Source organism: Embiotoca jacksoni, unplaced genomic scaffold, assembly GCF_022577435.1.
Source record: "Embiotoca jacksoni isolate LCO1_2020_lvr unplaced genomic scaffold, fEmbJac1.0.p SCAF_161, whole genome shotgun sequence".
Lineage (NCBI taxonomy): Eukaryota > Metazoa > Chordata > Actinopteri > Embiotocidae > Embiotoca > Embiotoca jacksoni.
This window is the reverse complement of record NW_027185298.1, coordinates 45,001-58,601: the sequence shown is the minus strand read 5'-3', so window position 1 is coordinate 58,601 and position 13,601 is coordinate 45,001. Positions and strand designations below refer to the sequence as shown.

The window sequence follows — 13,601 nt, the reverse complement described above, 5'->3', positions numbered from 1 at the left end:
TTTACCATTAGAGCAGCATATGTTTCCTCTGCTATCTGAAATGAGTGTAGTAGGTCAAGAGAACGAGCTTTCATTGAATGAATACAAGAGTACAATTACCATTATCTGTGTGTGTGTGTGTGTGTGTGTGTGTGTGTGTGTGTGTGTGTGTGTGTGTGTGTGTGTGTGGCATGCTCCTCAGCCTGTGTAGTGTCCTTTAGTCACACAATAGCTTGGTGGTTATTTATGACTTTAAAAGCACTTCCATTAATGAGCTGTTAACATGATTTTGACAGGAGGCCTGGCTTTTTTGTTTGCTTTCTTTTTTATCGCCATTGTTTGAGTTTTTTCTGTGATTTTGTCGACTTTCTTGGAATTTCTATCCTTCAGTTGTTATAATATTAGAATTAATATTTAGGCTTAAACAAATCTCCGAATTAAAAAATGCTGGGATTCGGTTTAGCTCATAACCTGATTTAGATTTCGTCTGTCTTCGCTGAGTCTGTACATCTTCACCGAGATGAGTTTAGCATCTGTAACTCTGCAGAAAATACTGAACTCGGACATGAATGCACAGGTATACAGTGATGAAACACACGCTGTAATAATTCTGCAGTTTTTCCAGAGAATTCACTCTGCACTAAGTGAGAGGATTAAGCACCTCTGAAAACACGGATCCAGTGCGGGCCAATCTAGTGTGACTGTGGAAATGCACTTGTCAGAAGCGTGATAAGTACGTAGCGTTTATGTGACAACATGACGAGCCGAGGACTCTGCAGCTACCGGGAGTATTAGACAGAATATAAAGCACTTATCATCAACATCCCACCGCCTCTCAGCCCAGAAACGTTCACCACACTGAAAATACGCTGTTATTAAGAGAACATGTATTGTTGATGAGAATTTAAATCATGAATGAAGTCACATTTACTTCCTGAAATGTTTCATATGTTTAATTTATCTCTCCGTTTGTTGCAGGAGGCCGCGACGAGCCCTCCAGCTACATATGTACCACCTGTAAGCAGCCCTTCCCCAGCGCCTGGTTCCTGCTGCAGCACGCCCAGAACACCCACGGGCATCCGCATTTACCTGGAGTCCAACCCCTCCAGCACAGCTCTCACCCCTCGCCTCACCATGCCTCCGCCCATGGGCAGTGACTCCATCCCGCAGTCCCCCCTCACCAACTTCCTGGGGGACAACAACCCCTTCCACCTGCTGAGGATGACGGGGCCGCTGCTCCGGGAACCGCCCCCGGGCCTTCGTGGAGAACCGCCTCCCCAACACGCCTCCGTTCATCAGCCCGCCTCCCCGCCATCACCTGGACCCCCATCGACTGGACCCCCATCGATTGGATCCCCATCGATTGGACCCCCATCGACTGGACCCCCATCGACTGGAACGCCTTAGCGCCGAGGAAATGGCCTCATCTCCCAGCACCCCCAGTGCCTTCGAGAGGGTGATGCGGCTAACGCCCATGGCCATGGAGTCCCAGTCCATGGACTTCTCCCGGCGGTTACGTGAGCTGGCAGGGAACACGAACAGCACCACGCCACCGCTGTCGCCCAGCAGGCCCAACCCTATGCATCGACTACTAAACCCCAATCCCTTCCAAGCGGGGCCAAATCGCCCTTTCTGAGCACCCCCTCCCCCTGCCGCCAATGCCGCCGAACAGCACCACGCCGCCCCAGACGCAGAACAAGGTCAAGTCCTGCGAGTTCTGCGGGAAGACTTTCAAGTTTCAGAGCAACTTGGTGGTGCATCGGCGCAGCCATACTGGAGAGAAACCATACAAGTGCCAGCTGTGTGATCACGCCTGCTCGCAGGCCAGCAAGCTGAAGCGCCACATGAAGACGCACATGCACAAGGCCGGATCCCTGACGGGGCGTTCGGACGACGGCCTCTCCACCACCAGCTCGCCGGAGCCGGGCACCAGCGACGTGACAGGGGAGGGGATGAAAAACCGCGACGGGGACTTCCAGGGGGAAGGCAATGAGGAGGAGGAAGAGGAAGAGGAGGAAGAGGAACTGGAGAACGAGAGTCGACCAGAATCCAACTTCAGCATAGAGTCCGAGTTCTTCCGAAACAGGGAGAACGGCTCTAAACCTCCGTCAGAAGAGAAGTCATCGCTCGCTCTGGAGAAGATGGTGGACGGCGGAGCGCTCAACTCCATACAGCAGTACAATAACTTGATAGTTGACAATCGTAAACGAATGCCCTTCTCCAAGAGGGGCTCGGACGGCATGCGGGACACCGGAGACGAGGATTCAGTGGGTCGGGAAATGAACCACCACCAGCAGGAAGAGAGGACGACCATTAACGGCCGGAACTGCGGCTCCGGCGACTCTTTCTCAGGCCTGTTCCCCCGTAAGCCCACCCCCATCACCAGCCCCACGCTGTCCAACTCTTCCAACAAGAGGATCAAGATCGAGAAGGATCTGGACATCCCCCCGCACCCCACATCCCCTCTGAGAACGTGTACTCCCAGTGGCTGGTGGGCTACGCCGCCTCGCGCCACTTCATCAAAGACCCTTTCCTCGGCTTCACCGACTCCAGACAATCGCCTTTCGCCACTTCCTCTGAGCACTCGTCGGAGAACGGCAGCCTGCGCTTCTCCACGCCTCCGGGGGACCTGCTGGACGGCGGCCTGTCCGGCCGCAGCGGCACCGCCAGCGGGGGCAGCACGCCTCATCTCGGCGGGGGTCCGACCGGGCTCCAAGGACAGCCGGAGGAGCGACACCTGCGAATACTGTGGCAAGGTGTTCAAGAACTGTAGCAACCTGACGGTGCATCGGCGCAGCCACACCGGCGAGCGGCCCCTACAAGTGTGAGCTGTGCAACTATGCCTGCGCCCAGAGCTCCAAGCTCACGCGCCACATGAAGACGCACGGCCAGCTCGGTAAGGAGGTCTACCGCTGTGACATTTGCCAAATGCCCTTCAGCGTGTACAGCACTCTGGAGAAACATATGAAAAAGTGGCACGGAGAACACTTGATGACCAGCGAGGTCAAAATTGAACAAACAGAGAGAGCCTAAAGCGAGCTCCCTGTTTCCGAACTCAGCGCCACACTTTGACTCAAAAAATTAACAAAAATGGGGTAGCTGGATACTTTTTTTATGAAATATTAATTTTGGGTTAGATTTTGTGTTTTTGATTAAAAAAAAACTGCCAACTGAGAAAAAAAAAGTGAAAACAGAGATCTTAACACCAACTGAAGCTGTCTAAACTGCCTGGTTTGGCATTCATTTTTAAACAATCAGTCAGCTGAGTTATAAAATATGTGGAGCCTTTAACTGTGGCAATAAATTTCTGTATTTATTGGATTTTGTATTTTGGCATGTGCAGGTATTTTTGTTAGGCTTTTTTTTTTTTTTTTTTTTTTTTTTTTTTAAAGATTGTTTTACTTTGATTTTTGTGTTACTCTATTTAAAAAAAAAAAAAAAAAAAAAAAAAAAAAAAAAAAAACCCACATGAGCGTCCTGAGAGTTTCTTTAGAGGACAAAAATCCATTTTTGAGTCTTTTTTTTTTTTTTTTTTTTTTGGCCACAGCTTGTAGGAAATTGTATATTAAGCTAAATGTGTAATTTCTTGAAAAGATGCTGAATTCAATCTTCAATTTGAAAGTGGCGTTAACTGAGAATGCTAGAATTAGTCTATTTTGTGTGATGACGATACGCGGACAACAATCCTTTGGCATTGTAGCATGAACTGACTCGAAAACATGTCAATATAATTGGATATGTAGCACTGAGTGGTCATATTTGACAGTAAATGTAAAATGAAAGAGGATCCCAAGGTTCATAAACCCCGACTCCTCATGAAAACACCCCACCCAGGAAGAAGAAACAGATTCTCCATAAGGCAGCTGCTGACTGGTACGTGGTGCCACGACAACGCTACAACAACCATCCCTTGTTTCTTTTCCTGCCATCTCACCTGCAGTACATTTTAACACACCCACGCAGCATATTTTGCATGAAGCCATATGATCCAGGCTATATTATTTATTAGGAGTAAGTGAGCATGAAGCTATGACGAGTATGCATGGAGGCGGAGCCACAGAGAAAGAGAGCACAGGGACATCTCAGGGTAAACTACACTGCTTTCCTTTATTTACCCCGTTCATTTCTTTATTGCAAACAACTTTCAAACACATTTCCATTTCATAATCGTGGGAGACCGTTTCTGTATTTGTCTACAGCCCCCCTCAGCCCCCCCCAACAGGCATTTTTTTCAAAACACACATTTATATCTGAAGTCACTACTTAAACATAAACTTGTTTAGAGAGGTGTGTGCAAACAAAGCAGAAGCCACCACTTTAAATACATCCCTGCATATAATTTAAGTCTCAGATTCTAATGTTAAAAAAATAGTATAAAATCAACCTCCCTATGCATTTTGTGCTAAACTATATTACAATTTGTTGAGATGAAATTAGTAGTAAATTTTGACTTGTAATATTCTAGTGAGTCTATAATGGTATCGTCGGATTGATGAAGTCACCTCTGCAGGAATTGGATTTGTTCGATTGTTAGCTGTGGGACACCTTTGTGTAGAAGAGGAAAATGTGTCAGTGTGTGCAGAAATGAATAAAAACACATGTTTATTAAGACAGGCGGCATCAGTTCGCTCCATGCGCTTTTTAAAAATTATTATTTCTTTAAATCACAACCCCAGTTTTCTTTAAGCCACCTTCACCATCAGATCCAATTACAAACTCGCAGCTCGGAACAACAGACCTGCACTTTATGAGTTGGTCCATCCGACACACACAGAGAGCTGGACAGAAACGGTACTGAAGGGTCTGGAGCTTGGGATCTCCTGATGCTGAAGTGCCCAGGGTTGTAAAGGCTTGGCTTCCCCAATGCTGGCACTATAAAATTGAGGAATCAAAATATTAATAATTTATTTGGGACAGTTTTTCTGCTGCCATTCAATTTGACATGAGTGTGCCTTGAATAATGATCTTCCTATTTATTGTCTCAGACAAATGCAACACTTTTTACAAAGCATCAAATTGAACAAGAAAAAAACAATGTGTTTACTTAAATGTGTAATTTGAACAGAACTATTTAAATTAACACGCTGAGTTTAGGCTTAGGGATAACCAGCACAATATTAATGTGTCTGTGTGTGTATATATGTATGCATATGTACATATAAAGGCACAAAAACCTATATATAGATCTATATCAAATTCCTCACTCACAAGGACAAGAGTCTGTCCTTCAGCAGAAAAATTTCCAGGAGCGGACAAAAAGCCAACATAAAGTCAAGGAAGAGACTGGACAAAAATCAGGAAACGCAGAAACTTAAAAAAAAAAAAAAGAATTTAGTGCACTCTGTCTGAAAATAAGTTTACAGTATTGATACAAGTACAAGGGTAAAATAATATGTGTGTGTATGTGTTTTAAACAAGTATTTTATTTTAATTTTTTTTTACCAGGTTTGCTTCTAAATTTTCTCTGAATGCCGAAGGGGCGATGTGTATATTGTTTTTCTATTTTTATTTTCTTATTTTTTTGGTGGCGGGGGTTTTAGTATATATATATATATAAATATATATGAATATATATTACATTTTTCTTGTTTACTGTAAAAGTATACCAGTATTTGTAATATTGGAGAATGCCTGGGCATTTTACAAAAATATAAAAAAGGTTGTTTTTTATTTTATTTTATTTTTTATTTTACAGTCCAATTTAAATTGTGGGTCTTTTAAACTGTTTTTGTCACTGTAACTGTAAAAGTCTTAAGTTTTAGTAACTTTTATTCTGCCTTGGGTGTAATGAAATAAAAAAAAAAAATAAATGAATTAAAAAAAAAAAGTGACTGAGCTGTAACAAACTTGGATTTGGTAGAGGGGTTGGAGGGGGGGGCAGGAGGGGCTGGGGGTTCTGCTGTTCAGGAAAAACACACTGAGACTCCTGACTTGTATCTATTTTTCTTCTTCTGGAATGGATTCTTCTTCATGGATGGTTTGAAATACGTGTAGACACTTGCTGTCTTTCCTAAGGAGCTTGTCTTTTTTTTTTTAACTTGTAGGCTGTGTGCATCCTTTGTGAATAGGGTACGTCGGCTGCGTACCTCAGGACGTCTTGCTCTGATATCGGGTGCAGGGGCGGGAGGAAGAAGGGGTGGGGTGGGGCGGGGCGGGGCTTTATTCCAATGACCAATCCAACTCACCGGCTGCCACAAAACTGTTTCTCCTCTCGGTGTGCGGGACGAACAAAACCTGATGAATTTGTACTGTTGTAATGAATCATGTTGTACAGAATGGGATCAAAAAAAAGGTTGTTAAACAGCCTTTTAGTGACAAAAACACACGTTGATGTTTTGTTTACCGCTCCGTTGGTTTGTACATAGTTTTCTATGACTACGCTGTTTTCTTTCTTTTTTTTTTTTTTTTTTTTTTGTGATTTCTAACTGGCACTGGCAGTGACTTCCTTGTGTTTTTTTTTTTTTTTTTTAATTTGGGGGGGGGGGTGGAGGTGGTGTGGTGGTGTGGTGGTGGTGTGGGGGGAGGGGGTGTTCTTCTGTTTGACCTTTTGTGACCTCCATGTCAGTTTTCAGGCACACGCCTCCCCCGTTGATATTTCTCGGCATGAGAACAGAGCACAAATACAAGCTGTTACAATTCTCCATCCTCTGCTTGTTTGTCTCATTTTGTTTCTTTCAGCTGCTTCAACAGAAAAGGAGCATAAAAAAACTAAAACACTTACACCAGAAAACCTGAGAGTTCCTCGTGCATTCTTAACTAATTTAGTAAAAGTTTGGAAAAACACGTTTTTAACTACAAACACCTTTACTGCTGCCGGAGTGGACGACAGAAACTACAATCACATGAACACCTGCCGGCGAGAGGAGAAAATAGTTTGAATAAAGAGACGACTTCTGTTTTATTTATTGTCTCCCAGAAATCAAAACCTCATTATTATACTGAACATATAGAAATAAAAACACAACGCACCGGTAGGAGGAAGCAGAATAAATATCAGTTTTTATTATGTAATAATGTTTGAATGCAGGTGAGGGGTGGGAGGGGGGTTGTTGAGGGGGGGGGGGGGGGTTATAATGCTTCCTGTGATGCTGCTTTATTTAGACACATGAAGTTTCTCATTCTCTGATGACACTGAGTTGCAGACATTTCACGCTATTATAATCTACAGTAAACGTGACATTCAGAGTTTCAGTGTCGACGACTTCTTTTTTAAAGGAAACTGAAAGAAAACAAACAAACAAAAAAGTCCACAGCAGCAGTGAAACCAAACTACATTTAAACTACATTTTCTGCATAGAGTGAGTCATTAACAAGATATTCAGTAATATACATATTATGTAAGTATATTTTAATAACCTCAATTAATTATTGAATCATTTTCTAAATTGTAAAAACACACCTCAGCACGTCACACGTTAACAGCAATTTGATGATAGCACACTCACATATTTTAATTCATTTTAATGCAGCTATAATTAAGAGAAAGCATTTTTTAACCAAGTTTATCAGATAGTTTTGACGTGTTTAAACTGACTTCAACACATCACATGCTCTGAGTCTCTTCATCGGCTGGTTGTAGTCGAGTTTAATTACATTTTGAGCATCCATAATTTAATCTGAAACCATCTGACAGCTTCAGTTTATTTATGGTGAAAACCGCGTACAGGGAAATTTAACAAATTACTGTTAATGACTAAATACCTTCATAAATATACAACAAATAAATACATTCACCCACTTTGAGCAAATACCTTTAAACCTACAATGTTCAGGTTTATTTCTCAGATATTTACGGACAGCACTGAACCTCAACACTTCCTGTTTGTTACTAAATTTGATTTATACTCAGCAACAGAATAATTTGATGCTGAAGCATATTTAAGTTCTCAGTAAGCATCTACAAGTAAAACCTGAAGCCTTCAGTAGAAACATTTTAAATCCTCCAGTTGATTCGGATCATTTAAAATCACAGTGAACACAGTTCTCCTCCACAGAAGCCATCTTGTCTGCCGTTCGCTGCTCTGATTGACATCCGCTGTCAGAGAGAGCGAGCAGCGCGAGAGGTGGCACGGCGACTTGTTAAAATGTTGAACCTCGCCATCAATCAGTGCCGCTCAATATTTTTCAAAGACCACAATGAATAAATGACAAGTTATGATAATTAAATCTGATTCAAAGGAATCTTTGGTCAGCTGAAGAGCTGCCTTTTCTATTAAAAGCAACACAGACACGAAGGGATAATTTATTGTTTTTATCCCACAATGCTCTGCACTCCTGCGTCTTTGAATGACAGCATTTACAATGAAAATATGAAAATCTACATGATAGCAGCACAGTGTGTAAAATAATCACTGTGCATCGTTGAATTTCACGAGACAGACTGCACACGGGGTGAATCAGCACCCTGAAATAAGGTCATTAATTCCTCATCACCTGCTTCGACGTTCTCACATTTTCTCTTATTTTTGATTTAATTTCATCTTCCCACTACAGAGGAGGATAAAAAATAAGAAATCCAGACCCACAATTAGTCCGAGGGAGGCATGAGTGCGGAGTCGGACGGACCCGGGCGAGTTGTGATTTGGCTTGAGTTTCAAGGCAAATGGGTAATTAAGGCTTTTCCCTGGCCGGCCCGCACTTTGAAGTCCCCTACAGGGGGGATTATCCCAGCCAAGAGAGGAAGACAGCGAAGGCAACGTAATGAGACCCAATAAGAGGGGGAGAAAGTGAGAGAACGCACTGAGGGAAGGCTCGCTGAGGAAGGAGATTAAAAATCAAATAATTCATTTCACAAGAGCAGATTTGTTTTAGTGGAGAAACAATGCCCAAACAAACAGTCAGACAATAGAAATATACAATGAAGAACAGACATTAATATCAGAACTGAACCCATTAATCCACTCAAATTAACTGATTAATGATGAAACAATTATTGTGATTAGATATAAAGTATATTTTTCACCAGAAACTCTCAGGCTGCAGTTTCAGGTTTGATTCCAAATGTGGCTGCTTGATGATTTTATTTATATTTTTGTGTTTGTACTGTTGGTCAGAAAAAACAAAACAAAAAAACAAACAAAGAAAACAGAAACCTTGATGCACATTTTTCATCATTTTCTGACTTTTTTAAAACAAAATAATTCAATGAGATAAAAGTCAAATTAATTGAATTGAATGAGAATAATTGTAATCTTAATTCTGCACATACTATTACAACAGGTAACAACAGAGTTGGACAGATTCCTTCCTGTGAACAGAGGAATGGGTTTGTGCTCTCCTGCAGCTGGACTGCAGTGTGACGAGGCGGCTGCTGCTCTCCGCCGTTATCAGCCGCAACCTGCTTTTATAACTAACCCGAAGTGTGTGTGCATGTGTGTGTGTGTGTGTGTGCATGTGTGTGTGTGTGTGCATGTGTGTGTGTGTGTGTGTGCATGTGTGTGTGTGTGTGTGTGCGTGTGTGTGTGTGTGTGTGTGTGCATGTGTGTGCGTGAGGGGGGAGGGAGGGGGGATTAAGTCAGACAGACACCTCTGGTTATTCAGAGAGATGGAATTATTTCAAGACCCTGACTGCTTGTCAGCGCTCGCTGCGCCTCCTCCCCTCCTCGTTAAAAAAAAAAGCAACTTCAAATGACTTAAGCCGCTGGTCGTCAGCGCCAAAGCCACAGTGTTGACAGGTACAGTAGGTCTTAAGCCTTCCAGATCAACGCCGCTATTCTCCCTGACAAAATCCCCCCGCGGGGCTCCTCCCCGATTGGATGGCAGAGGAACGAAGGAGGGAGGCGGAGGGGAAGGAGAGAAGGGGTCAGACGAGGAGGTGTCACGGAGTCAGGAGGGAAGAGGCCGCGGCCGGCCCTTTAATTGTGGTGGAGGTTTCACGGCCAATCAGGGAGGAGTCCCTCGACATGGCTGCTAATTATTACCATTATCATTCAGCAGCCTTGTCCTTGTCCAATTGATTGACACGCCTGTTTCACGGCTCTTTCCACAGAAACAGCAGCTATCACGCTCTCGGTCTCTGCCTCGCTGCCACTGTCAATGTCCCCGAGCAAATGAATCCTCATCACACTTTCACTGGGCTCCATGTGAGCGCGGCGCTGCACACAAATAAGAGGAAGAGCAGCCTCTGCCTCCTCTTCCTCCTCTGCCTCCTCTTCCTCCTCCTCACAGCCTCCAAAAAGGAGTACAAGGTATCTGATTGTTGGGTAAACGCTTCCATACGTGGAGCTGCAGATCCTTTGTTTCTCTTTGTATCTGCATTGTCGCAGCACAAAGCCTCGCATCGCTGTTTCTGGAATAAATACATCTTAGTGACAAAAGCAGGAGCTATCGATTTATTTCAACACTTAGACGATTACACGTGTAGTTTGTCTTTATCTGAATGAATCAAAGCGTCACGTGGGAGAAAACAAGCTCCATGTGATGAGGATTTCTGCTCCAACAAACTTGAGACTGAGGCGTCTTCTGAGTTTGTGTTCCTCCTTCTGAATGCGAGTGAAGCGACAGCAGGGTGACTTGTTTAAAAGGAGCAGAGGCAGATAGGAGTGTTCGGTGGAAGTCCTGAAGGCTGCAGAAGAGGTGCGCGGCGTCTTTTTGATATTCAGATTCGGCTGCCTACACGCGGCATTATGACACATTTGGATGATCGCATTGTAGGATTAACGGGCCTGCCTTGTCATTTTCAACAACAATGCCACGATTTAGGGATGCTATTTCTCACACGGCGCTCCGCATTAACGCCGGCCCAAAGATTTACATAAATCTTTGTCTTAAGATGAAAGCGGAGAGGAGCTTGAGACAATGAAGTTAAGCTTTGGAAATGAGAGAAGAGAGAGGAAGGAGAGCCGTCACCGGGCGTTGGTGGAGGAGGAGGAGGAGGAGGAGGGAGGAAAGTTTGAGGATAAATCAACCAGTAGTCATGCTGATTTGGAGAAACGCTGCGCCTCCTCCCATCCTTGTTGGCGTCCATATGGTAGAAATAATAAAAAAAAAGGGAATAAGGAAGGAGGAGTGAAATTTGCATTTCTGTATCTATGAGGAGTTGAAGGGGAGGGGGGGGGGTGTTAGACAAATGGAGGTGAAAGTGATGAATGCATGTGTGATTTAATGTTGCATGGCTGAATGAAAGGCTTCTTCTCTTCTTCATCATAGAAACCCCCCCCCCTCCCCCCCTGTCCTCTAATCTCATGGCCTGCAGCAGTCATTGGGACAAGTGCCCCAGATTGTTGCTCCTCCCCCTTCTCCTTGATTGGACTCATGCTGGCTGATTGGGAACCTGCTTACATTACAGCCTGCAGAGGACAGATAGGATCGGACAGGTCTGACCACTGGAGGCAGGTTACAGGGGAGGAAACAGATTACGGGCCAAGAGAGAGGAAGGTGAAGCAGAGTGACACCATCAGCACCATCAGCACCATCAGCGCCGGGTTTCACACTCTGGCCACGATTACAGAAACCTTTCAGAGAAAAGCAGGCAGGGCGAGAGGCGTGATGTTTAAATGTGAGATCCAGTGTTCGTGCTGTACAGATGTGGAAGAACAGAAACAGCTGGAGGAAAAGTCATGTGACCGACCGGGAAACCCTCGTGGTCCAAACCCTCTGATCTCACCGCCATCAGCTGCAGGTGGAGGATGGAGATTCTGCTTCTGCACACGTGATCTCATTGTAGAGGTGATGAAGGTGATGAAGGTGATGAAGATGATGAAGGTGATGAAGGTGATGAAGGTGATGAAGATGATGAAGGTGATGAAGGTGATGAAGGTGATGAAGATGATGAAGGTGATGTGATGAAGGTGATGAAGATGATGAAGGTGATGAAGGTGATGAAGGTGATGGTGATGAAGGTGATGAAGGTGATGAAGATGATGAAGGTGATGAAGGTGATGAAGGTGATGAAGGTGATGAAGATGATGAAGGTGATGGTGATGAAGGTGATGAAGATGATGAAGGTGATGAAGGTGATGAAGGTTTCTCATTCATGTGACTGTGAATGCAGCTGCAGCCTGACTCATCCCTCTGCTCGTCCCTCTGCTCGTCCCTCTGCTCGTCCCTCAGCTCGTCCCTCTGCTCGTCCCTCAGCTCGTCCCTCAGCTCGTCCCTCAGCTCGTCCCTCAGCTCGTCCCTCTGCTCGTCCCTCAGCTCGTCCCTCAGCTCGTCCCTCAGCTCGTCCCTCTCTGAGGCCTGCTGTCCTCAGGCTGCTGAGGCTGCTCAGTGTTGCAGGGACGCAGTAGAACAAACCCGTCTAACATGTCCCGTGTCCCGTGTCCACATGTGACGGTGAAGCTGCTCCTGTAGCGTTGGTGGTGTTGCGGCCATCTTGGTTTTCCTGTTTGTTCAGCTCCACACGAGGTGGAGGAGTTAGAAGTTGTTTTATTTGGAGTTAGAAGTTGTTTTATTTGGAGTTAGAAGTTGTTTTATTTGGAGTTAGAAGTTGTTTTATTTGGAGTTAGAAGTTGTTTTATTTGGAGTTAGAAGTTGTTTTATTTGGAGTTAGAAGTTATTTTATTTGGAGTTAGAAGTTGTTTTATTTGGAGTTAGAAGTTATTTTATTTGGAGTTAGAAGTTATTTTATTTGGAGTTAGAAGTTGTTTTATTTGGAGTTAGAAGTTATTTTATTTGGAGTTAGAAGTTGTTTTATTTGGAGTTAGAAGTTGTTTTATTTGGAGTTAGAAGTTATTTTATTTGGAGTTAGAAGTTGTTTTATTTGGAGTTAGAAGTTGTTTTATTTGGAGTTAGAAGTTGTTTTATTTGGAGTTAGAAGTTGTTTTATTTGGAGTTAGAAGTTGTTTTATTTGGAGTTAGAAGTTATTTTATTTGGAGTTAGAAGTTGTTTTATTTGGAGTTAGAAGTTATTTTATTTGGAGTTAGAAGTTGTTTTATTTGGAGTTAGAAGTTATTTTATTTGGAGTTAGAAGTTGTTTTATTTGGAGTTAGAAGTTGTTTTATTTGGAGTTAGAAGTTGTTTTATTTGTCAGTAGAGTCAAACTCTACGTGTTCTTCTGTTTAGGTTCTCTGCTGCTGGTTTGTTTTGCTGGTTTTTTAGTTGTTTTTTTTTTTTTTTTTTTTTTACCTTTTATTTAGTTTTGCTGTTTGTAATATTTTGGCTCTTTGTTTTGTTCTGTTCTGATTTGCCGTTGAATATTTAGTTTCTCTGTTATTTGGTTCTGTGAAGTTTATTTGAGCCTTTCAGTTTCTTTTTGAGTCGTTGAACCAACTGGTGTGTATTTGTTTAATCTGAAATCATTTTGTATGTAATTATTTTCTTTAGGAAACCTGTGTGCCACATTGTTGGACGGTCCCTGCACTAGTGTGTGTGTGTGTGTGTGTGTGTGTGTGTGTGTGTGTGTGTGTGTGTGTGTGTGTGTGTGTGTGTGTCTTTATTTAGACTTCACTCTAGATTTTAGTTTTGTGTTAAGACCTTATTTTAGAACTAAAATGTAATGAAGATAACTTTTTATTCCCTCATCGTTTCTTGTGATTCTTCTTCCAGTAACGAGTCGATGGTCCTGAGCAGTAATTCACCAACCGAAGGGTTCATCTGTTTTCTGTATTTATTTTCTTTGGACAACGTGACTGTTTACCGGACAGGTTGTAGCTGCGCTCTGGAGAAACAGTTCAGCTAGTTG

The 13,601-nt window shown here is 43.4% G+C and overlaps 1 protein-coding gene across 1 annotated transcript in view; it reads left to right on the top strand.

Moving 5' to 3' along the window:
• Positions 1-6,098, top strand: part of LOC138199151 (B-cell lymphoma/leukemia 11B-like) — a 28,820-nt gene extending 22,722 nt beyond the window's left edge. The window contains 7 exon segments of the mRNA XM_069151091.1: positions 958-1,052; positions 1,054-1,227; positions 1,229-1,621; positions 1,623-2,439; positions 2,442-2,679; positions 2,681-2,792; positions 2,794-6,098. Coding sequence (XP_069007192.1) covers positions 958-1,052; positions 1,054-1,227; positions 1,229-1,621; positions 1,623-2,439; positions 2,442-2,679; positions 2,681-2,792; positions 2,794-3,012 — 2,048 coding nt within the window. The 3' untranslated portion in view covers positions 3,013-6,098.
• The last annotated feature ends 7,503 nt before the right edge of the window (positions 6,099-13,601 follow it).